General features: G+C 40.2%; 1 protein-coding gene across 1 annotated transcript; it reads left to right on the forward strand.

Annotated features, from left to right (window-relative positions):
- The first annotated feature begins 917 nt into the window (after window positions 1–917).
- LOC113059186 (AT-rich interactive domain-containing protein 1A-like) lies at window positions 918–26,687 on the forward strand. Its single transcript, XM_026227488.1, is given in 21 exon segments — window positions 918–2,262; window positions 10,407–10,604; window positions 12,296–12,904; window positions 14,212–14,322; window positions 15,693–15,900; window positions 16,205–16,294; window positions 16,404–16,574; window positions 19,144–19,468; window positions 19,628–19,776; window positions 19,878–19,907; window positions 19,910–19,980; window positions 20,090–20,299; window positions 20,403–20,607; window positions 21,205–21,337; window positions 21,417–21,580; window positions 21,663–21,804; window positions 21,910–22,032; window positions 22,124–22,220; window positions 22,335–23,169; window positions 23,269–23,399; window positions 23,487–26,687. Coding segments are annotated over 21 exon segments (6,822 nt in total). The 5' UTR covers window positions 918–1,362; the 3' UTR covers window positions 25,407–26,687.

Raw genomic sequence — 26,687 nt, forward strand, 5'->3', positions numbered from 1 at the left:
ACTTTGCCTAAAAGGACAAATTTGCTATTTTAAAATGATTGCACACCCACCATCGTGCATAATCTGCATTCACTGTGTCCTGTAGTGTATTTCATTTTACCTTGCATAGTTTTGATGATGTTGGCATACGTTTCTACCAAGTGACAGATGAATTTGTACCAAAATACCAAATGGACAGCTTCTGACAACCAGAAAAAGTTTAATATATAAGCTATGAGATATACAGTATATATATGAAATGTATTTTACTGTGCTATCTCTCCACATGTAACAAAGTCAAGTCAAAGTCAACGTCTGTTTTGTTGTCAATTCTTCCACATGTACAGCACATACATACATACAGAGAATTGAAATTGTGTTACTCTCAGACCCTTGGTGCATACAGAGAACACTAACAACAGAGCATAGAAATACATAGATACAGATAAAATATATAATACAACTATTCAAATAAGGGTATGTAAAAATAAAATAAATAAAAATAAAATCAAATAAAGCAGCGCATGGCAGATAGATTGCAATCCAGTGAAGTAAACAGTGTAGATACAATGATTGTAGTGCAAAAGAGCTACAATAGTCAAGTGCATATAGTATGTTATAATATAAATGTTGCATTGTTATTGTTTTTTACCGTACTAACCTGAAACATCAGTTAACAAATAAGTTGTTGGGATGTTAGATTCATTCATTAACATATATTTAACCAGGCACGTCAAAAATCAACCTCTTGAACACCAGAAATAGGCCTACATACAATGCCTGTGTCTGTGTGTGTGTGTGTGTGTGCAGACTTTGGTATTTTATAGGCAGTTCCTCTGCAAAACCAGTAAGACGAGCTTACTTCAGGGAGAGATTGCATGCCACTAATGCAATTGTCATGTCTGGCTATATGGTTTCATTCAGTTCACTACAGCCACAGTTTTCCCACCAAAATCTGTTTGAGGAGCAGTTTTTAACCCTGCCGTTATGCAACGTCAATTTAACACTCCCCTCTACCCAGCCCCCCGTCTCTGAATCCATTCCGCACTCTGAAGAGTCCGAGCCGTGTTTTACTGCTCTCGGCGCACCTCGGTAAAATGGCTGTATCCAAGTGAGCCTCGTGCTGGTGTGATCCGTTCCTCGTCTGTAGTCTACTTCTGCAACAGAACCCCCACAAATTCCGTGTCGGTTAAATTTCATTTCCCGGGAACTCGGTGCGATAAAGTCTAAAAAAACGGAGCCGAAGATGGGGTCCGGATTCGGTCCGGCGTAAGGAGTGGGGATGAGTCGGGACACGGGTAAATTGTTGTAAAACTATTGTATTTACATTCAATGTTTCGCGTTTGATTGTGACCGACTCGCCGAGAGGGAGAGGGGGAGATCATGGCCGCTCAGGTCGCCAGCGCTACCTCTCTCAACACCAGCCCGCCTTCCGAGCTGAAAAAACCGGATCGAGACCCAAAGGAGGAGTCGGTACCGGGGGAGAAGCACCAGGAAAATAAGGAGCCGGGACTAGAGAGTGGATCTCCGGCTCGCGGGGAACTGCAGGACCGGGCCGATGTGGGAAATGCTGGGGGAGGAGGGGAGTCGGATATGAAAAACGGCAACGGGAATCCGTCGAGGGTGAACAATAATCAAAATGATACCACCGGGCCGGAGGGGAACAACCACCCCGGGATGGTACACCATCACGCGCCCGGGTTTCAGTCAGCTTCCTATAACTACGTTCAGCACTACAGCCGGGCCCCTTTTCATCAACATGGCGGACAACAAAGCCCTGGCATGGCAGCTGCAGCGGGGCCAGGCGCGTTATCGGGCAGCATGATGGACCCCTATCAGCCCAACTCCCATGATCACGGCTTCCCGAACCACCAGTACAACAGCTACAGTCCGTTCGGGAACCGAAGCCCGTACCCGGGCCAGAGCTACGGCATGAACTCTCCGCGCAGCGCTCCTCAAGCTCAGGCAGTAGGGGGGCAGTCAGCCAAGCAGCAGCAGCCAGCAGCGGCTGCATCTTACAGCAATCAGCGGTATAACATGGGAAACCCGCAGCCAACATCCACCCCGACCCTCAACCAGCTCCTCACCTCACCCAGCAGTGCCCGGGGCTACCCAAGTTACCCAGCGAGCGACTACAACAGCCAGGACGGTGCTAAGGGACCAGCAGATATGGGTAGCAGCAGCGGGCAGTACGGTGGGGGCCATCCGGGTTGGCAACAAAGGACCCATCACCCGTCACCCATGAGTCCTGGAAGTACCGGGCAACCCTTGGGTAGAAACCAGGTAAAATTACAACCCTATTGCCTTCAAAAACGGTCTCTCTCTCGCTTTGCTAAAGTGGTTGAAACGCACTGTGCTTGCTATTGTCTGAGCAAGAGACCATAAAATGGCTGCCTCCTTGGTTTTCCATAGCTGCTCATAATTTTACACTTTATATTTAGTTAAAACAACCAAACTTTCGAAACGCCACAAGCTTCGTGGTTGGACGTGTGTTGTGAGTTGAAAGCTGGTGACTATTATTGCTCGAATTGAAGGTAAATCTCCGATTGAAAATGCGTATTTAGCTCAGGCTGCTTCTCCACCAAGAAGGCTTAAACGCATTTAGCTTTTCCCTCAAACGCCTTTGTGTTTTATATGCTGTATTGTTCTGTATATACATCTAATAGGATATATTTAACCGGTTGGTGTGTTGTTTTTCAGTTCTGATGTTAATTATGAGGGTGGTTAACATAATATAAGCGGATATTTTATGTGGAAAAACCCGTCTTGTATAAACCGATAACGTGTGTCACACATTTGTAGTAGAGAAACATAAACTAGTTATCGTTATGGTGGTCCATAGTGTATTTAAATACAGTTTAAATTGACGTTACAAGCACATTTGATGAGGAAAAGCTTCATTTTAAAAGCGTGGACTCAGTTGATTGTCGGTCTGGATGCGCGCAGCTTGTAAACACAAGCCCAGTGATTTGAGTAAGTGCAGATTGGTTTGCAGTGGGATTTGAATTGTGGAGGTAAAATCCTCCTGTCAAAGACAGGAGACAGTTGGTCTTGGGTTGACATGCTCGCTGAGATCTGATTGGCTCTGCATCCTGTGCTCTTGGCCATTTATAATTGCATATGATGTAACACTGAAACACTTGCTGATTAGTTCATGTTGCTTACCTCCCTCAACCTTTACTGGTGTATTGTATATTAATTTAATATGCAATTACTTAATTCTACATACTGGGAAGTAGGAGTTTATTAATGAAATGACTTAGGATTGCAATCAGACATTGATGCTTTGAACAGTAATTGTTTTATAAAGTTTTAACAATGTGCATTTATATAAATATTTATATATGTATGTATAATAACATAAAATGCAAATGTATGCATTTATAAAAAGGATGCATGTCAGTCATGTCAAGAATATTTATTTTATAGGAGAAAAATAAATAAATAAATTGTAACTAAAAATGCACATTTTTTGCAGATCCTATTGTTCATATCTGTTGTCATAGTGTGTTAGACCAAGATTTTATTCAAAGCAACTTTTGTGATGGGAAGCTTTCTGGTTTCATGTCAGAGGTGACTGGGAATCTTTAGTGCTTTTACGTTTCGGTTATTGAAGACACTTGAATACTCCGAGTCTTATTCCTCTAGCCTGTTGGATATTGAACAAGAAAATCTTTTTGGATTCTTTTTAACTCATGCCAGTTGTTTACAGTATGATGATGTGCACTGTTTCCTGTCAGTTTGTCCTCTGCATGCTAAATGCTTGTTCATGTGGCGCTTATCATGTTTGTTTATCTTTCATATGTCTAAACACTTTTAAGTGCAATTTCAAGGTTGAACAACATCTGTTTATCACAGTTAACTTAGTTTCTCATACTAGGTCGAGGCTAAACATGCTTCAGTTTTGGTGGGGATAAGGGGATTGGAAGATTTTCTTTTTGCCTGGTTTTTTTTTTTCCGATTTTGTTTTCTTGTTTAAAATTTTTCTCTATGAATAACTATATGATAGGGCTAGGCGATATATCAAACACAATGATCACACGCATTAAGTCAGTAAATCTGGTTCTGTGATTACTGTTAAATCGCCATTTTCTTTCAAATAGAGCAGCATTTAATAGACAGAGTCGTAGTTCACTGACAAGCTATGCAATATCGCGTTCATTATTGCAGATGTATCGCCTTCGATATTGAACGTGATATTGTGTAGCTAGTCAGTGATCTATGGCTCTGTCTATTAAATGCCGGTCCATTGGAAAGCAGGTGATGGCGATTTACCGTTAATCAGGGAACCGGCTTTACTGACAAAATACGAGTGACAATCGCATGCAATATATCGCCCAGCCCTACTATATGACATTGTGAAATGATAACCTGTGAAAAATAGTTTTTATACCAGAAACTCAATCCTCCTCTTTTCCTGCCTTCTTTGAGAAAGTCCTTATAATCTGAGTATTATTCCTTTTTGTTAAAGACGTTTATGATCTATATAGGATTGCTCCTTTTTTTATAATTAGTTTTTCTTGGGAAATGTCTGTTTATTAGGGAAATTCTTGTCGAGGTGAAGACTGATCTGTGAGTTTACAGGCAGTGGATATCTGCAATATTGTTTGATGGTTTGGTCCTCAGAATTTCCACATCATCTGTATATGGGCCCACATATGTCAGGTATCGTCATTAAAATGTTGATTGGTTTTCAAACCATGTGACGTAAGCAACATTACTAACTAGAGATGCACTTATTGATTGGCCAGGGATTGGAATTGGCCGATTTTCCTCGTGATTGGCAACTGGCCAATCAGTCTCGCTTCTTTCCGATTTCGAGCCGATCTGTTTTGTTACCGGTGGCACAGGCAATATTGTCAGCTGTGCTTTCTCGCTCTCTTCTCTGCGACGACTCTTCTCTCTTACACACATCTCATTTGCTCCAGTTAAATAGTGCTTGTACGCATTATTTTAGTCATTCCCGCAGGTTTCGCGCTTACACCAAAAGCACGTACATCACCATTGATCTATATCAGTGGCGCACACAAGCCATGCTTAGTCTCGAACAACTTGAGAGCAACACATACCAAAATGAGTGGCTAACTGCACTAAAATGTTCAAATACATACAAATTATGTCAAAATCCCCGTTTTGGTAAATATGCAGTAAATACAGTCAGTTTTGGAACATTAAATAGTTGAGAAAGAGAAGGTAAGTTGTGTAACAGTATATTGGGTCGGTGGATAATTCTTAAAAGTCCTGTTAATCAAAGAACAAAAGACAAAGAAAATCACTTTCTGCTCTTGACTGAATATGTTTTATAACTTTAATGGTAAGCATTAATTTGTGTTCAGTTTTTGCAATGACGACTACAGAAATTCAGTTTCACAATTTATATTTGATTACTTTAATTTCTGTAGTATTTCTTACCCGAATAAAACTTACTTAAATTGAATAACTTAGTTTCATAGCTCTCTTTATTCTATTGCATTTATTTGTTCTGGTGTTTGCAGTTTTTTTTTTATTTGTCCTTATTTTATTACTTTTTTTTTTTTTAATGAAAAAAATAACTTTGTGTTAAAGAATAGTAGATTTTTTTTGTATATGCTGTCAATTTTAGTTCTTGGAGAAAAAAATACAGAATTGGCAAAAATTGGTATCCGCAGGTCACATAAAAAAAAAAAAAAACATTGTGAATCGGCCAAGAAAATTGCAACTGGTGCACCTCTACCACTAACTAAAATTCTGATTATACACTACCATTAAAAAGTTTGGAGTCAGTTAAATGTTTTATGTTCACAGAGAGGCTGCTTTAACTTGAGCAAATTGACTAGTAATATCTGTGAAATATTGTTGCAATTTAAAATATCTATTTTTTTTTAATTTTTTTTTTAAGTAATCTATTCCTGTGACAAAACTAAATTTTCAGCATAATTTCTCCAGTCATCAGTGTCACATGATTCTTCAGGACCGTTGTGTGGCTTCAACATTTTTGTGTAAACTGTGATACAATTGATCTCAGGTTTCTGAGATTTAAAAAGTTCAAAAGAGCCGCATTTAGATTTTTCACTTACTGTCACTTTTGATCAATTGAATGCATCCTTGCTGAATAAAAGTATTAATTAAAAAAACTTACTGACTCCAAACATTAATGTAGGTCTTTCAGATTTTGTACAGTTCTTGGTTATTAATTACATTTGCTTAATTGATTCATTTACATGTTGCTTTGAAGTTTCTGCTATAATTATGTTTTATTTAATCTCAGACAGAGTTATGCTTACTGCAGTGTCAGCGGTCTGTAAGTCTTCTGGTGTCCACCCCATCCCCCATGGCCAATCACAGCGCCCGTCCAGTAGCCTCTCCTGCCAAGGGAGCCCTCACTTTGTCTTATGCAGATTAGCCATGTGCTGCTTTTATTTATTTAATTTTTCCATTCGGACACTGGAAAATGTCAAGAGCAGCTTGCACTCAGTCATTTCAAACTATGGCGCGTTTTCAGCCATAGACCTCTTTTCAAGGTTTGAACTCAAGCCAGATTCAAAACAAGCCTCCTAGATATTACACAGACATCCTAGATGAGGTTTCACTGGCCCAAATCAGATAGGATGTCACAGTGTACTTTCTTATTTTATTATTTTTCATGTTGTGTTGTTCAGCAATCATGTTTAAGCTTTGGTCATGTTTGAGTCAGTGCCCATCTGTGTATAATGAACAATTGTGCCATTTTTATACAGTCTGACTTACATTACATTACATTACTAGAAAAAAAAGATTATATATTACTAAACAAAGGGACATTTAAAGTGGTGACTGACATTTGAATGTTGTCACTTTGGTTCCTGGTTTTGCCTCCATCAGTTTAACATTTTATATTAACAAGGATTTCTTATTTTTCATTGTAAAACTTCATTGTCCAGCTTATGCTTGAATGCATCGTTTTTAGGTTGTTATTTGACACTGTAAAACCAAAATCATTGTCTATTTTTTAATGTTCTGGGTCATCAGATACAAAGATGGAAAGAAGGACATATTAATGTGAGCCATTTTGTACATAAAATGATCAATTATCAATTTCTAAAAATATCAGACATCTTTAAAAAATATCTTTCTTAACTCTTATACTTGGAGTTGCAGAAAAGATGATGAAACACTTGTGATGTATTCTTTAGGATGCTGTCCAATTCAAAAGGTTTTTAAAGTCATCACCAAATTCACAAGGTTTTATTATTATTAATATTCAACATATTACCCAGTTACTACTGTTCAAAATAAATAATAACAATATTATAAAATTTAAAAATTGTTTTAATATATTTTTATATTTAAAATGTATTCCTGATTTATTTAGCAGCCATTACTCCAGTTTTCAGGGTCACGTGATCCTTCAGAAATCATTATAAGTTAATTTGGTGCTCAAGAAACATTTCTTATCAATGTTAAAAACAGAAATTTACCATATTTGAAAGTTCTTTGAATATAAATACACTTTTTGTAACATAAATGCCTTTATTGTCATTTTCGATCAATTGAATATGTTCTTTATGAAAAGAAGTATTAATACAAATGTTACTGACCTCAGCATTTTGAACTGTTTTTAGATATATCATATGTTTTGTGTAGGTGAAGGCAGGAGAGGAGTTTATTTGGCTGATTGGTAAACATGTATTAAGCTGACCTTCAGGATTTCATTTTTCATGTTGAATAGATTTTACAATCATGAAACAACGGACATTCTGGATGAAAGTATACTTAATGGTTAATGTTTCTGAGGCTATTTTTATTCATTTATTTTCTGTTTAAACATACACGGAGGGGAATTATGATAGAAAAGACAGCATACACTTCTTTTATTTCACTCTGTGAGGCCATCCTTAAATTTTTTTTTGGTTTGCAGTAAAAAAAAAAAAAAAAAAAAACTTAAAAAAGGGTCTGTAGGAAGGTCTTTTTTTTTTTTTTACGTTTCAATGAAAAAGTACATTTTGGGGATTATGTAGGTATGAATTTAAACAAATTAGCATATCGTGACGTCACTGATTGGGTCTTCAACCTGTGCTTTCGGGCGCATCATTGCAAACCTCATTTTGATGCAGGCCACAAACAAATGTAAATCTTTGTCATTTGATTTGAGAGACAAGTGTTAATTGAATCGATTGTAAAATCGATTTTGCATGTCTAAATATGTTTTATGTAGCAAATAACACCCAATATAGGTAAATCCACTGACAACAGGCAGGGCGAATGTAAAAATTCAATATATTGGTAAAGACCAATATTTCTGATGATTTATTGGCGTGAAGTTACGTGTATAATGACAAACCGGAGTGCAACATTCTCGAAAAACAATAAGCAGTGTGGACTGCCATAACAATGCAAAACCTTTACTGCAGGCTTTAACATCGCTGTGTTTACAATTAAAAATTTCAACAAAAAAAATCGCATTGCTATTCGGTATCTGTATGCATAAGACTGTCTGAATACCGGCAGAATTCACATTACTGTTGTAAAAAGAGAAACATTGTGCAGAAGTATTTTTTACTGTTATGCGTGCGTGTCCGAAGCTGCAGTTGCTGTATGATGCGTGTTCCAAAGAAAAAAACTGGACGCGCTCTGAGAGAAGGTCGTTAAAATCAATTTCCTGTTTTCGTTTTCGAAACTTTTGTTGGTTGTTCCAGTCGATTCGTGCAAAAGGTTTTCAGACAGTCGACATGGTCACGGTTTTAGTCTAGACGTGAGAAGGAATGGGATGGGTTTTAATTAATTATTTAATGTGTTTTGGTGCCCAAACCCATATGATTTTGAACTGTGACCGCGAATATTTTGTTTACTGCAGCCGCAGCCATCATTACCAAGCACGAACCATTGACTCTTACAGTGAATGAGAGGACACTAAGTGAACGCACCGGCAACAGTGTGACATCCGTGTAAACATAGATGACGTCACAGTTTTGTTTTTTTTTAAAGAAAGAGCGTAGCCTTTGTTTGTATGTAGGCCTAGGAAATTTATATATTCACAATACTTACTAAAATTAATATTATTTTATAGTTTCTGTATTAGTTGTTTGAAGAGTAAAACATTGGTCAGACTTAACGCAAATTTACGACCGGAAAGTCGGTCGGACTAAAAGTAAAAAAAGATAAACAATTTGATTTGGTCCTAAATTGACGGGGTCGGTCGGGTTACGGCAAACAAGATTAATTTAAAGGATGGACAGAGTGCGTTTTTTCTTCTCAAGTATGGCAAGTAATTGTTAAGTTGTAAATCTATTGAATGAAATACTCTAATTGAATGCAACACTAGAAATTTAATTGCACTCACTTTTAACACAAAGGAGAACAGGATGTAGTCTCATTGCTGTCCAGCCGTTATCAGGATGTTAATTTTATTAACATTTGCATGCTAATATTTTAATAATGTTAAATACACGCAGTAAAAAAAGTACATATTTATGGACACACACAAAAATATGAATATAACTTCATGTCCATGCAGAAAAATCATCGCTTGTGGGGATTGAAGTAAAAGGAAACTGAAGCCTAATTTGTATTTTTGCATTTAAAGTGAGTTCGCAAGCGATCGATGTTTGAATCAGTCATGTTGTCAGTGTGAAAGACTATAAGCTGATGCAATTAACATAGTGCCATGTTCTGCATTTATCAGAAATTAATGTTGGAAACTTGCTGTATTTAGTTTTTCATCTGTTTGTGCAGTTGTTTTGTTCCTAATGTTTGCTAGCTTACAACAAAATGACTGATATTCCAACTCCAATGTTAACTTGACCCCCGCTTCATATTGGACTTCTATGCAGCAGCACTCATCTCATTGCAAGTCAAGCTGGACCTCTCCTCACATGTCATTTAAGCATGGTGTCATTCATTCGGTGCCAAGATTGCCGTCTTTTTTTGAAAAAAGAAAAGGCTGGCTTGGCCGAGGCTCAAGCAGAGCTACAGCTGGGATGTGTTAAATATTCGGCAGACTGCCCTCCATTTGAAATGAGTTATATATAGCACTGTTGACTTCCTTAACTAAGGCTGAGGAAAGGTAACTGTCAGGTTAATAACCGTGGGAATCGGTAGCAGAGGGTTATTTGCTGTCTCTCCTTTTCCTTCTCCTTTTTCCACTATCGTTTCCCCCTCTGGCTGTTCTCTCTCTCTCTCTCTCTCTCTCTCTCTCTCTCTCTCTCTCTCTCTCTCTCTCCTCTTGTGGTTTCTTGCATTTTTATTTTGTCCTTGCTATTCTTTCATTTCCACCCTGGCTTTTTCAAATCAAATTCTCAAGTGTGGGAGTGTAGTAGTACGGAGTAATGGTTTGATTTAGTGGTTTTGGAAAATGTGTCCTTGAGTTAAAAGATTTGTAGATGTCTTTTGTGTTAAACTCAGTTTATGTTTCTCTGTCATTATTTGTGAGATCCCCTTGCTGAAATCATATTGTCACACTTGCTCCACAGACTCCAGGCTCCATGGATCAAATGGGGAAAATGCGCGGCCAATCGTATGGGTCAGGTGGGCCTTACTCCCAGCAGCCCCATCAAGGGCCTCCTGCAGGGCCCCAGCAGGGGCCTACTTACCCAGGCCAGGGCTACGGGCCCCCTGGCCCTCAGAGATACCCTATGGGCATGCAAGGGCGTATGCAGTACAGCCAGCAGGTCAGTGCTCTTTCTCGATGTTATAAGGCTGCACTGTTGTAGTTAAATGAGTGAATATCCTGGTAATTATAAGTTGTGAAACTAATGCAGATTTTGTAACCTATTGCAATGTGTTTTCTAATTTTATTAGAGGAGGTAAAAAAGAGTTTTGAAGTGTTCTTTTATCATGATTTTGGTGTGCTGGCATCAGTGTTTCTTTTTTTATATATACTTAAGCAAGCTTTTTAAGATTTTAAAGTTAGTTTAGCAGCATAGATACACAGACGCACTGTTCTCAAGAAGTAAAGGGGAAAACTTTTGTATGAAGTCAGTTTGATAAGTGTAACATGAAATTTCAGTTAAATGAAAACGGAATTTTAACAGTAATGCATATAGAAAACTTTGTAGTAATAATATTTAAAGGTGAAATATGACGTTGCTAAAAATAGTTTTTTAATGTATTTGGTGTTTATGCGGTTTAAGGTTTATGCCCCGCCTTTCTGAAACGTGTACATTTTTACAAAGCTCATTGGTCTGAAAAACAAGGTGTGCTCTGATTGGACAGCTATCCAGTGCGTTGTGATTGGGCGAATACTTCAAGCATGTCATGGAAATGTTACGCCCTTACCAATCTGTGATGCAGTGACCCGGTGCGACGAAGCAAAAACAATAAAAACCTTTATAAACGAGGCATTTGTTGCATCAAATGGAGACATAATTTCTGATTATACCGATTGTAATTATATAATTTATTACAACCTAAATTCCACATTGTTTTCAAATGTTTTATTCACCAAATATTGCCTGGATATGTTCCGTTTAATTTCAGAGTGGACCATTTGGTAAAAAAAAAAAGAAAGAATGAGATTTGTTACAGTATTTTGAAGTAAAAAGATTTTTGGGGAGCTTTAATTTATCGTTAAATCACATTGTATCATAGTGTTTGGTGTTACAAAGCTTGATAAAAATAGCAATATGTAGTGTATTGTGTCCCATGTATCATGGGATCTTTAGCCCTTCCTAGCCTTAATGAATAATTACAAATGTGATGCTGGACAAGGTCACACTTTCTGGTACAGTAAATACAATTTATCCATGCCTTATACAGGGAATAGAAAGGATAAAAGTTGTAGGACTTTGTAGAGGTATATTGGGTACCCTAACCCCATCTTATCTTCTTTAGGAATAAACTCTTTCTCCTTGTGTTGATATTTATTCATCTGAACTCATATTAACAATATCAGTGGAATTTTAACATGATTATTTCCACAGCTTGTAAGAGCCATTGAAATTTCTGATGATTCTGCTAATGCTGAGTGCTAAAACACTTCGTTTTGTCACATTTAACACTGAGGCCATCTTTTCTGTCTTACTGACGGCATTTTGTACATTTTTTAAAAAGTAGCAATTTACAACTATAAGTTCTCATCCTTTAATAAAGAAGGCTGGAGAAGTAATGGATATTCAAGCCACTCAAGTTTACGTTTAGAAGGCTTAATACAACACAGATTGCTTCAAAGCAGTTTTACAACCATAAACAGGAGAAACAGTCGGTGTCACAAATTCATTTGTCAAAAAAGGTGGAAGCCTTGTCTGTAGCATGTTAATAAAAGGAAGTGTTTCTTTTGTCTATTTACCCGCATGATATAAATCGATGTGGGGAAATGCCATGAGTTCAATGATCTTTAGTGCCATCCTACTTGTTTCCGCAGATGCCATCATATGGACAGCAGGGACCAGGCGGTTACGTGCAGCAGGGACAGCAGCCGTATTACGGCCAGCACGGTCAGGGGTCTCACTCGGGACAGCAGCAGTCACCATACCCCCAGCCTTCCCCTGGGCAACCAGGAGGTCAGGGACCTTATTCACAGCAACCCCATGTCCCCCAGTCCTCTGGCCCACATGGACAGGCTGGCCCTCCTTACCAACAACCCCACATGCCACAGGGGCAGATGACCGGCCCTTCGCCTGGCCCATCCCAGTCCCCGTACTCACAGTCCTCGGCAGCACCCCAGTCTACCCAGTCTCCATATCCACAGCAACAGGTGCCTCAGTCCCAGCCCTCGCAGCAGGGGAGCTCCCAGGCTCCTCCTGCATCCCAACCCAGTTACCCGTCTGGCCAAGGCCCCCAACAACAACCGCAGCAGCCACCGCCAACATCACAGCAGCCACCGCAGACACCCACACCTGCTTCCCAGCCGCCTGCGGGACACGGACCGATGCCGCAGGGACAGCCCACAGCATACTCTCAAAATCCCCCACAACAACAGCAGCAGCAGCAGCAACAATCGCCATTTCAGCGTTTTCCTCCTCCTCCTCAGGTAACTTAAGCTTTCTGCTTTTGTATTAAAGTTGTGGTTCAGGGTGGATGAAAATTAGAGAATAAAAGTGAGAGACTGTCCTCCAGCAATGGTTAAAAGGATAGGTAATGCTTTACAAAGTAATTTAGTTAACAGTTAATGCATTAAGTATCATAAATTAACAATGATCAACACTTCTACAGCATTTATTGTCTTTGGGTAATGTTAATGTTTTCATACGCTAGTGTTCAAAAGATTTGGGGTCAGTATGATTTAAATTTTTTTGTAAGAGGTTGATACTTCCAGTGTGTATTTATTAAATTCATGAAAAGTGACATTATAGACATTTATAATGTTGGTAAACATTATTTGATTCCCAAGTAAATTCTATCCTTTTGAAGATGATTTCTCATTCCTGGTTTCTGATCATACATTTTATGCAACATTGCTGTTTTTAGCATTGATCATGTTACTTGCACAAAAAAATCTGCACATTAATTAGTGTCACATGATCCTTGAAAAATAAAGACTTGAGTAATGGCTTTTCCATATTCGGCTTTTCCTTAACAGGAATACATTGCATATAAAAAATAGAAAGTCATTATTGTATATTGTAAAAAATATTTCACAGTGTTACTGTTTAAAAATATTTGATCAGATAAATGCAGTCTTGGTGAGCATAAGAGACAGCTTTGAGAAACATTAAAAACTCCTATTTTCTGTATTCTGTATTTTCTTATATTTTTATAATATATAGAACATTAGTTAACAGTGAACAATAGTACATTTATGATTCAACAGTATTTATCTAGTTTAAGAAAATAAATAAAACAATTAGTCAAAATGAAATTAAATATTAGTTAGCTTAAACCTAAAACATTAATGATAAGAAATCTAATCTTAGTGTTACTCAAGTATCTGCTAAATAATGTGTAAATGCATAAGTTTTCTACACTGGATGTTTTTTTTTTTTTCATTCTACCGACCATGTTTATTTGTGAACCTCTGCAAATTTAAAGGTGGGATGTTAATAGCATGTTTAATGTTCACTTTCTTTGTTTGAACTAAATTGGATGACTGCTTTTGCATTTATTTGAAATTAGGAATGCATTTCATTTCACAGTCCTACCACATTTACAGACTTGTATGGTAATAAAAGCATTATTGTAACTGGTTTATTATTAAGTACAAAAACAGAAACTTATATTACTAACAGTGAGACTGACCTAAACCTACATGTAATATCTATCAGCAAAAACATCTGTACATGCATCCACTGCCCTAAATACCTATATAGACTGACCTGGGCTGACTTTTTCCATCCACAGGAGATTTCCCAGGAGTCATTTAGCTCCCAGTCCAGCGCTCCCCCCTCCGGTCCGCCTTTGGCATCGAAGAGCAGCACAGAGGACATACAGGGCAGACCCTCCAGTCTACCAGTGAGTCTGACACTTTCATTTCACACAAGCTGTTGACCGCGTCCAACCACATTTTAACATGCATTGTGAATTTGACAGATTCACAAATGCACAATCAAGTTGTTTGTCAAATGCTCTATTTTCTGTAGACTTCTAGAGCAAAGTAATTAGCTTGGAGATGTGAGCATAATTCAGCCTCAGCTGCACCTTTATCTCAGGAGTGATTATGTAGGACCTTTGGGGTTGTTGCTAAATGAAGAACTTCATGCGGCCTGTCACGAAAATCTATGCTGTCAGTTCTCTCTGTACCGTTTTTTTTTTGTGTGTGAGTATGACTTGTGAGACTGTGTTTGAAAAGGACACACAGAGAGACACCCAGCTGTGCTGACTCAGCACATGTGCAGTCGACTACCGTAGCTATGGAAACCTCAGGGACGCCGTGATCTCACTTTTTTTCCACCTCCTAGATAAGATAAATAAGGCCAGCACTGTGGTTGTGTGATTGTATGTGTACCGAGAGCCCTTAAAGTGTGTGTGTGTCTCAGAGAGGGAAAAAAATAGAACCAGAGTTCATTGTTGCCGAGTGGAAGTAGCTGTCATCAGGAGATTTATTCTAAAGAAGGAACATTTTTGTGCTATAATTACATTTTGATTTTAGTTTAGCTTTTTTTTGTTAGTTTTTTCAGTACAGAATATGTATCTTGCCTTGGACTAACAATTAAGCAACAAACCCTATTCATAGCCTGCAAGACATGTGATTCTGAATGTGGATTTTTTTTTTTTTTTTTTTTTTAGCAATATTCTTTAAAATCTGTGAAAGCTGAATGTTGCTGATAGGTAGGAAATATTAGTGAGATAAGATAATGCCACGAAGAGTTCTTTGAGACAGCTGACAGCTTCATTTTTAAAGCCCTCGCAGAAATGCTGGAATACCTGATAACAGCTGAGCCTATTTTTTTAATTTTTTTCTCTATGGGAACACAGATACATTTTCCAAGTATGTTCATATTTGCAGTGCATAAAATAGAAATGACATGCGCTTTCTAACTGCATGTTATTGGTCTTACAGTGACCGATTCCATTTTTATTTTATTCATAATCAACATAACTCAAACTTTCAGTGAAACGACAGACTTTTCTCTGGTGACACATGCCAGACTCCAATCATTTAGTCTGCTTAAACCCGATGGCAAGCTAACGTTCAGATCTGCCATTAATTTAATCAACCATCATTGGATAGATCCCCGTCCTCCTGTTTTTTTTTTCTTTTTCTTTTCTTATGTTTTTTTTCTTCTTTACCAAAAATATGGAAGAAAAGATCTGTCACTACTTACATTGAGACTTTAATCTTAGTTTTTTCTGACATTCCTTCTACGGTTCTCTTTGCTTAGGATCTATCCGGTTCTATTGATGACTTACCTACTGGTACGGAGGGTGCTCTGAGCCCTGGAGTCAGCACATCTGGAGTATCCAGCAGTCAAGGAGAACAGAGCAATCCAGCACAGTCACCCTTCTCCCCCCACACCTCTCCCCCAGTGGGCTCGCCTGCCAGCGCCTCGGCATCTCGTTCTGGCCCACTGTCCCCTGCCACGATGCCAGGTATGGCTGTACCTTAAACTATGTTGAAACAATCAAATGTGTTATTGGCACTTTATGGGGCAGTCATCATGAAAATGGTTTGGAATAGTTATAAAGATTAGATGTATATAATATTTTGTGGCTCTAATTGCAATCTGTTTTTTGAGTATAAGTTGTGGTTCAACTACCAGTTCTTAAGTGCTTAAAACAGTTAAAGAAAAAAATGTTTTGTTACAGAGTTACAGAAGTTACAGAATGTCGTTCTTCATTTTAGTTTTTACTGTTGTTGTTTTTTAACCACTATATTTGAATTTTTCATTTATAGGGAACCAGATGCCTCCTCGCCCTTCAAGTGGACAGTCTGATGGGATGATGCACCCTTCAATGAATCAACCTGGCATGGGCCAAGAGAGAGGTAACTCAATCTGTATAAGTTCTACTTGAAAATGACAGGACTTGTTTTACATCTTGATGCTTTTTTTTTCATTTATTGTGTCAACACATTAATCTTGTTGTCTGCACAGGATATATGCAGAGAAATCCTCCAATGGCACCCTATGGGTCTCCACAGTCTGGCTCTGCGTTGTCTCCTCGTCAGTCGTCTGGAGGCCAGGTGCATGCTGGAATGGTCCCTTTTCAGCAGAACAACTCCATGGCAAACTATGGGCCACAAGGGGCTCAATATGGCCCACAGGGTAAGTGGCTCAGTGATATACGTTGACTATAAGTTAAGGCAAAACATATCTTATATTTTAGAAAAATGTACATTTTAAAAATGGGTCCCATGTTTGAGAGTAGTGACTGTAGTGGAGGTACAGATATTGGACTTCTGTCTGTCTCTTCTCGCTGTCCCTCCAAATCATTTTCACTCTCCCTCTTTTTCTCTCTGTGCGACCAGTGGATCACAGTGTGGTTATTTTTAGCGTCAGTGGAAAAAAAAAAGTAGTTGACGTAGCATGGCTCACGTCAGTTGAACAGCTACAGTGACTGTGGGTTACAGCGCTACATGCTGCTAAAAGACTCAAGAACCTGGGAAGACTCTTAACAAGCCCACCAATGAGGCATCCATACACCACCACATTTCTGACCAAACTGACCTTGGGTTTCATTCCCAACATGTAGTCCTGGATAAGGCATCTTATTAAATCTGTTTATTTCTCTCTACAAAAAAATGCAGCATAAGCAATATGCTGTGTTGATTAAAGTCCAGTTCAGACTACTTGATTTTAGAGAAATTCTGGCACAATCTGCTTTACATTGGGTGTCGTAAACAACAATGGGCATCAGGACGCAAGATTCAATCACTTCATCTTGTAGTGAAGTGTGTCTTAGTGTGTGTCAACATCTGCGATGCTTCCCGACATTTACTACAGAAAGACTTACAAAGTTCTTTCACATATGTGACACTGGCCAACAGATGCAGAGAAGTGCCTCCTTCGTACATGCTTTCAAACATGCTGAAATGAAAGAGAGACAATGGTATCAGTCCTACTAGGTGGAATTTTATAATGGAGGAAATATTTGTGGAGCTATGGCAACAATACTCACATTTTACCTTGGTTCTCTTTGACCGCCCATACTATCCTCGTCATTCAATCCAGATTTGTGTCCACTGTCAGGTTTTCTTTTCTTTTTGGGGATTTTCTGATGACAAGACGGAGCAGAACACGCTGCTAGCCATTGTTTACTAGCGGTGCAACGGATCACAAACTCACAGTTCAGATCATATTACGGATTTTGATTCCTTTTTCTGATCGAATCATTTTTGGATCAGCAGAAAAAATAAATAATTAGTGAAAGTTCACTGTTAAGTACTTCTATACCACAGCAAAACTTCTATATTAACTAATAAAGTTAGTAATAAAACAAGAACAATTTAACAAAATACAATCATAGTGGAATAAAACAAAACAATAAGTCAATAACAGTTAGGGCTGTCACTTTTGAGGAAAATCTAATTCGAACGGATATCGAATATCATGCAAATGTATTCGAATATATTCGAATATCTACGTGCACGCAACATACAAGAAACACCGGTCTATCAATCAACTTGATCTGGATTAAGTGCGGCTCTCTTTTTATTTACAATGTTCCCCGCGGTGGAGAACACACGTTCGGAGCGCACAGACGTGCCTGGCTACTAGCTATTATTCGCTTGATTTGGTCATAGGCCTATGCTACAATACGTCTAGAGTGCCCTCTACTGGATAAGATAGCAAAGAATAAAACAAAAAACAAAACGGTCTAATCATAAGATTGTAAAAAATGCGCTACCCATGGCATTTTAAAAACCAGATATTTTATTTATAGTTCGATTACGGATGCATATTCGAATATCGAATAAAAAGTGACAGCTATAGCTACAGTAGCATTCAGGTGCAGAAATGGAATAATTAAGTGTAAAATAACACAATGGTGCTCATTGCACTAGTTAAATACAGATTAATCTTTGCTAGAGCTGTCGTGTTACTTTATTAGCAGACAGAAACAGGTATTTATTGGCTGCTGTCACTTTAAGACCAAATGCACAGACCTAAAATACTGACACACATCTGTTTTTTTTCTCAGCTGTTTGTTCAATTAATACATAACCAACTGTGATACTAGAATACTTGCCAAAACGGGTATTTTAACATAACTTTGTGTGTATGTGAAACCGGAATCAATTCGATGTTCATGCGGTGTCTCTCTCTCTCTCTCTCTCTCTCTGCATGTGCATTTTGGGTGTGTGTGGCAGCGGCTGAATGCACAGAAAACAGCGTAACCTTTAAGTCTATGTTGATTAAACTTAACAGTTAATCCGTGAATCACATGCCTGCCGAACCGTGCAGCCTGGTCCATACAGATCATCTACGATCCGTTGCACCCCTATTGTTTAGGCTCATGATACCTTCTGTCTAGTCCCGTCCTATTGATGACCGCATGCACATTGGAAAGCGATGAATGGTTGGGCAGCAACCTATGGTCTGTCATGTTTCTTATTGATGACACAACAAGATTTAGGAGTCAAAATCACATCATCTGACACAGTGACTGTTGTAACCAACAAAGAAATTGTGTATTCTGAAGCACCGATAACTTGACTGCTTTAAATGTCCTTGTATAATTGTAATTATTATAGCCTTATATAGGTTTGTTTTACATTTCTTTGCATGCATATATTTTAAAATAGAATAGGTACTGTTTTGGTAGCCTTGACTCTGTTCATACACTATCCAGGGAACATTGTATCAAAGTACAACTTACTGTCTTCCTCTTCAGGTTACCCCAGGCAGCCTGGGTACAGTGGCATGCCTAATGCCAGTTACTCAGGGCCTGGAATGGGTGGGTCCATGAACCCTATGTCTGGACAAGGAGGAGGGCCAATGTTTGCTGGAATGCCTTCTGCAAGGATGCCCCATGGACAGATGGGTGCACGTCCCTTTGGTCCCAACATGGGCCCCAACATGAATCCGAGTATGGGTCCTAATATGGCCAATATGCCCCCTCAAGTGGGAACTGGGATGTGCCCGCCTCCAGGACTCAACAGAAAGCCGCAGGATGTTGCATCAATGCAGCACGGACCCACCAACTCGATACACAACAGGTATACAAGAACTGAAATACAACTGAAGTTGAGCATTATCAATGTTCCGTAACAAGTACACATTTAAAATGTCTGATTTTGTTAGTCTTTTCTCCATTTTTGAGTACAAATTTAATTTAATTGTTAATTGTTTTAAAGTTAATTGTTTTTTCCTCACAGGCTACCAGGTTACCCCAACATGTCTCCTGGTCCCGGTATGATGGGCTCAGGACCTCCGTATGGGCCCTCCATGAACAACATGCCTGGGATGATGAATACCCAGGGTTCTCCCTACCCTATGGGTGGTAACATTGCTAACAACACTAGTGGTAAGATTGTCTCTTCTGATACATAACATAGCTGAATTACTTTTTACTTGCTTGGTCAAAATCACGGATTATGTATCTTTTTTTTTTCTCTCTTCTCTTAGGCATGTCCCCAGGTCCAGACTTTGGTATGGATGGGAACTTAACCAAGCCCAGAAAATGAATAACAAAGTTGAGGGGACACCCAAGACAGAATCAAAATCCAAGGTTTGTTAACATTAAGATAGAAGTGTATTGTCTTTACACAAGAAATCAGTTATCCTTTGTTGCACTTCCTGTTTAATACCTTCCTTCCATATAAACTGCTTCTGACTAGAAGTCAAGTTCCTCCACAACAACCAATGAGAAGATCACTCGGTTGTATGAGCTAGGCCCAGAGCCAGAAAGAAAGATGTGGGTAGATCGTTACTTGGCTTTCATAGAAGAAAAAGCCATGGGTATGAGTAACCTACCAGCTGTGGGGCGCAAACCCCTCGATCTCTTCCGCCTCTATGTGTCTGTAAAGGAGATTGGGGGTCTGACACAGGTATATTCAAGCTGTTCATACACATTATGATAATGTTGAAGGTCTCACCTTATTTTCTTTCAAGTGAGTTTGCTTATATCCTTTGGCATCCTTGTAATTGCAGGTTAATAAGAACAAAAAATGGAGGGAGTTGTCCACAAATCTAAATGTGGGCACCTCCAGCAGTGCTGCCAGCTCTCTGAAAAAGCAGTACATTCAGTGTCTGTATGCTTTTGAATGTAAGATTGAGCGTGGAGAAGACCCACCACCTGACATTATGTGTGGAGATAGCAAAAAAAACCAGGCCAAAATTCAGCCTCCCTCCCCAGGTGAGTTTTGGCATTTTGGATTTCTATCATACCATGCACGGAAGCATGTTCTACTATATCTTAATTGTACCAGTGCAACAAAACCCCTATACCAAAATTAAGTAAGGAATGTACTGTAACTGGCTTATATTTTTTAAGTTTAAAAACAAGTTACTGAAGAGTCACCATCATAGGTTCATGAATTAATACTGCATGTGCAATTTAAGCTCTATAATATAGGACAAGGATAGATTATAACATTACACATGAAGCATTGCCTATATCTAATGAACGGTTGCAAAGTATACCTTTTAACAGGCCATGAAATCCTTAAACACATTTTGCAGATGTTAACATATCTGTACAGAGTGGAGAATGTGTGTGTCATGTCATTAGATTCTGAGCATTTCTTTGCATTATTCATGAAAAAACTCTTTCATGAAACCGGTGTTTTATAACACTTTAACTGCCAAAGAATTTGGCGTGTAGTACAACTGATTGTTGTAGCACTTGCATGTAAATATAACGAACATAGATGAATAATGTTCCCCATCTTTTGTGTTTGTGTGTGTGTGTGTGTGTGTGTGTGTGTGTGGTTTTTTTACATGCATTGCACAGCTGGATCTGGCTCTCTCCAGGGGCCCCAAACACCACAGTCCACCAGCAGCTCCATGGCGGAAAGCGGAGACTTGAAGCCCCCTACTCCTGCCTCCACCCCACACAGTCAGATGCCCCCAATGCCAAGTGGCAGGTGAGTTTTGCTCACTTGTCTTGTGGTACTGCTTGCGTTATTTGGCGGTGAACCACTTCTTACCTGCCCTGTTTCTTAGGAGCAGTGTGAACCTGCAAGACCCATTTGCTGATAGCGACTTCTCTCGGAGAAACACTTTGACACCCAACTCTGGCTACCAGTCAGGCATGAGCACCCCAGAGATGCCTGGTCGCATGGGTCCCTATGAACCCAATAAAGACCACTTTGGTGGTATGCGTAAAGGTTTGTATTGTACTCATGTAATCATGAGCCTTTATAGTTCATAAGCTACCTGGTGTAATGAGCTGTGTGCTTGTGATCCTAGTTGGAGAACAGTTCATGCCTGGTGGGCAGGGTCCCAACAACAGTCTTGGTGATCAGTACAACAGGGGACCACCAGGCCCTATAGGAAACATGCCCATGGGCCAGCGGCACCAGTATCCATATGGCCCCAGCTATGACAGGAGGTGCACTCAATCTTTTCTTTACTTTGGAAAGAAACAAATTCCTTTTGCTTTCATTGCTGTTATTTAAATGATACAATGAAATTTAACCTCTACTGTGTTGTGTAGACCAGAGTCAGGGATAGGCCCAGATGGCAGCATGGGGCCTGGAGTGCCACAGCCAAATATGATGACTTCCAATGCTGAATCTGGGATGTATTCACCAAATCGTTACCCTACTCAGCAACAGCGGTCAGTCAAATAATTTGTTTATGTTTATGGAGATGTATGTATATCTGCTATATCTAGTTCTCATTTCTCTTGCATATGGTGCTCTGTGCAGGCATGAATCCTATAGTAATCAGTATCCTGGTCAGGGTGTGCCTCCTGGTGGCTCCTATCCGAATCAGCAGCCTGGAATGTACCCACAACAACAATCGGTAGGAAAGCAGTTAATAAAACGTTTTGATATTTAATTCTAATGACATTTTTATAATGAATAAATGTTGCTGAAAGCCTTATCACACATTTAAAATTTAATTTTTTGCCTTTAGAACTACAAAAGACCAGCTGATGGTGGTTACCCACCAGCTAAAAGGCATCATGATGGTGAGATGTTCAGTGGGCCATACAATGCTCAGCAGCCGCAGCCACCGGTGCAGGCTCCCCCTAGTGGTCCCTCAAGTGGTCAGGAAATATACAACCAGTATAACAGTTCCTACCCTGGCTCGGACCGTCGTCCACCTGGCCCTCAGAATCAGTTCCCTTTCCCCTTTGGAAGAGACAGGATGCAAGCAGCCCCGGTCCCAAACTCCCAGGGTTCCATTCCACCTCAAATGATAGGCAGTCCAATGCAGTCTGGTCCTGACGGTCCTCAAGGTGGAATGTGGCAGGGCCGGGGTGATATGAGCTATTCCAGTTACCCCAACCGCCAGGGACCTCCTACAGGTCCCGGTCAGGGCCCTGGCTACCATGCAATGAATCGATCTGAAGACATGATGCCATCTGAACCACGCATGAATCATGAGGGCCAGTGGCCTGGGCCACGACAACCCCCATATGGCCCTAGTGGCACAGGTCCACCAATGAGCAGACCCTTGCCGTCAAATTACCAGTCTCCCCAAACCATGCAAAACCACATTCCACAGGTGTCAAGCCCCACGCCCATGCCTCGTCCTATGGAAAGCAGGACTTCCCCCAGCAAATCAACCTACATATCCAGCAATATCAAAATGCAGAAGGCGGGACCTCCAGTTCCTGCATCTCACATTGTACCTTCTTCAGTACAGCCTCCAATGATGAGAAGAGACCTGTCCTTTCCTCCAGGTTCCATAGAGGCAACGTCACCAGTTCTCAAATCACGTAGGCGTCTTACCATGAAAGAAATTGGTAAGAAATAATTGTTTATGTAGTGAATTTACATTTTGGGTTATTTATCAGGTTCAAACCTGTGAGATATGGAAATATAACTGTATACTGCTTTTGTAGGCACTCCAGAAGCATGGAGAGTCATGATGTCCCTTAAATCAGGACTGTTGGCGGAGAGTACATGGGCTTTAGACACCATCAACATTTTGTTATATGATGACAACAGTATTTCAAATTTCAATCTTATACAGGTGAGTCATTTTAGGGAAATTACAAAAATGTTTATTGACATTACTAAAGTTTCATCTTGGATAACATACTAATGTTCTCTTTTGAAGCTCCCTGGTTTCCTGGAACTAATCGTTGAGTATTTCCGCCGTTGCCTCATTGAGATCTTTGGGATTCTGAGGGAATATGAAGTTGGTGATCCAGGACAAAGAGCTTTGTTAGATCCCAGCATGCTCAAAAATGAAGAAAACGCTGTGGATGATGAGGCATTGGTTGAGGGCATGGAGGAAGATGGAGAAACAGAGGAGGAAGATGAAGGAGAGGAAATGCACAGGTCAAAGCATCAGGAACTCATAGCACAAGGACCTCTCCAGATAAAACAGGAAGAAAAGCCAAGGACACTTGAAGACTCTGTGAAGAAAGAAGATTGCCAAGCGACTGAAGGAGAGTCATTTGCAGAACCCAAAACTTCAGAGCCACCATGTCTCGAGTTAGCTGTTACTCAAGAAAAGCCTAAACAGGCTAGCAAGTTCGATAAGCTTCCCGTGAAGATTGTGCGAAAAAAGGATCCATTTGTGGTGGACTGCTCAAATAAGCTTGGTCGTGTGCAGGAATTTGACAGCGGCCTCCTGCATTGGAGTATTGGTGGAGGTGATACAACAGAACACATTCAGACCCACTTTGAAAGCAAGATGGATCTGTTGCACCAACGGAAGCGTCTTCCTGCACCGATTCCTGGCAGGAAGAGAGGAGCTCAGAAGGACAGCCAGGCACACACACTACCCTCATCCAGTGAAGAGCATGGGAAAGAAGTGGAGCTGCAGCCCTCTCCAGAGTCATCCACTGAGAATGTGACCAATGGAATTTCAGATTTGAGGGACGATAGACCTGCTGACTGCCTAGAAACTGTGTCTGAGGGGACTTCACACTTCGAGAAAGATCAAGAGGACCAAGTAACAGAGACCACAACTTCAGAAGACATCAGGCCAACAGCTCCAAGTCCATCATTACAGGGTCAGCGCTCCATTGCCATTTTAGAAGATGAGCCACACAGCAAGGATGAAGCTCCTCTCATCACACTCTCTGACTGGCAAGATTCCCTTGCACGGCGCTGCATCTGTGTCTCCAACATTGTCCGCAGCCTCTCGTTCATCCCGGGCAATGACTCGGAGATGTCAAAGCATCCAGGGCTATTGCTATTGCTGGGCCGCCTGTTGCTTCTCCACCATCAGCATCCAGAGCGCAAGCAGGCACCATTAACTTACGAGAAAGAAGAGGAGGTGGATGAGAGTCTTGGTAGCAAGAAAGACGAGTGGTGGTGGGACTGTTTGGAGGTACTGCGGGAAAATTGCTTGGTCACTCTTGCCAACATCTCAGGCCAGCTTGACTTCTCGGTCTACACTGAGACCATCTGCCTGCCTCTGCTGGATGGCTTGCTCCATTGGGCCGTTTGTCCTTCAGCAGAAGCCCATGACCCTTTCCCTAGTCTCGGGCTTAATGGCGCCTTGTCCCCCCAGAAACTAGTCCTGGAGACCCTCTGTAAGCTCAGCATTCAGGACAACAATGTGGACCTCATTCTGGCAACGCCACCTTTTAGTAGATTAGAGAAGCTGTTTGGTAACCTTGTGCGTCTAGTTGGAGAGCGAAAGGTGCCTGTTTGTCGGGAGATGGCGGTCGTGCTTCTGGCCAATCTTGCACAGGGTGACAGCCTGGTGGCCCGTGCCATTGCGGTACAGAAGGCCAGTGTAGGGAATCTATTGGGCTTCTTGGAGGACAGCTTAGCGGCTACACAGTTCCAGCAGAGCCAAGGTTCCCTACTGCACATGCAGGGGTCACACTTTGAGCCGACAAGTGTGGACATGATGCGGCGGGCTGCTCGGGCTCTGCTCGCTCTTGCTAAGGTGGAGGAGAACCACTCTGAGTTTACCCTCTATGAATCGCGGCTACTGGACCTTTCTGTGTCTCCGCTCATGAACTCACTGGTGTCCCATGTCATCTGTGATGTACTCTTTTTGATAGGCCAGTCATGACAGCTGTGCGGAGCTATGGCTCCACCTTCTCTGGTTTTCGTTCTTCCCCCTTGCCTGTCCTCCCCATTGGCGAGTGGGAATTGAAAGCAGAGAAAACTGACTGTTTCATGTTTCTTGTTCTGTTTTGTTTTGTTTTTTTTATTTATGCAAGCCCTTTCATATTACAACAACTGGTCGCCCTTTTCTCTGCGTCTCACTTTGGGAAGGTTGTCACGATTTTGTTGTGGATCATGAACCAGAGCTTCAACACACTGACACAAACTGTAACACTGATGCCAATTAGATGACATGGACAGGGACCCCAACTTTTGTGTCCTTGTCTGAGGGGAAATTACTTTTTATAATAAAATTAATAAATGAATAAAATAAATAGCTTGAAAAAACAAACTATTTACCAAAGTTGCTGTCTTGTTTACAGTGCGTTTTAGGGTTAATTGTTCCTTTGTCCTCCCCAAGAGGGTGCAAATAATACACAGCTCTTGTTCACATTGAAAGGTGGACTCTTCATTGTTTGGTGGTTGTATTTTGATGCTACACGGTCAACCTTTCTGGATGCGTGTACAGCAGAAATGAGTTATCATTTTCTGTACAGTACTCCACAACTGTAAACATACTGAAAACGTACTGCACTGTTCCACATGGGGAAAATGTTGGCTCAGTTGGCTTCGTTTTTAAACAGTTTTTAAACCATTAGTTTGCTGGTAAGGAGAATACCCCCAAAGTATCAAGGACGTACAACACCCTGACCTCTTCTCTTTAACCCCTGATTGTATGAATTGACCCCCTATAAAGAAATCACCTCCTAGGACTGGTTTTTGACTTAAGATGCAGCCGAGACTGTACTGTATATAAGATGTTGTACATTTTCAACTCCTTTTCTCTCTCCTTCTCTCCCTCTTTCACACTCTATTGCTTCTTATTCCTTTTTATCTATCAAGAATGAGAGCGGACACTCAAGTTGGGTTAATTGCATCAAAATACCTAGGTATATAAACTGAACCATCTTTTGGCCTTCACGGTTCCTCCATAGTGCATCAAACAACTGAAATATTGAAATTTCATCTCCTGGTACAACAAAATAACTCTAGAAGAAGAAACACAGCTGAGATATTTTTTTCTCCAGTGATATGAATTCTGCATATTTGTATTTCAGACTATGTAGCTTAATGTAAATTCCTTGTTTTTTCCCTTTTTGGCTCAATGAATATCATTTATTCACTATGAAATCTTTATACTATATGTTCCACGTGGTAAAAATAAATGTACATTAAATCTTGGTAA

The sequence above is a fragment of the Carassius auratus genome, chromosome 41, assembly GCF_003368295.1.
Source record: "Carassius auratus strain Wakin chromosome 41, ASM336829v1, whole genome shotgun sequence".
Taxonomy (NCBI): Eukaryota; Metazoa; Chordata; class Actinopteri; order Cypriniformes; family Cyprinidae; genus Carassius; species Carassius auratus.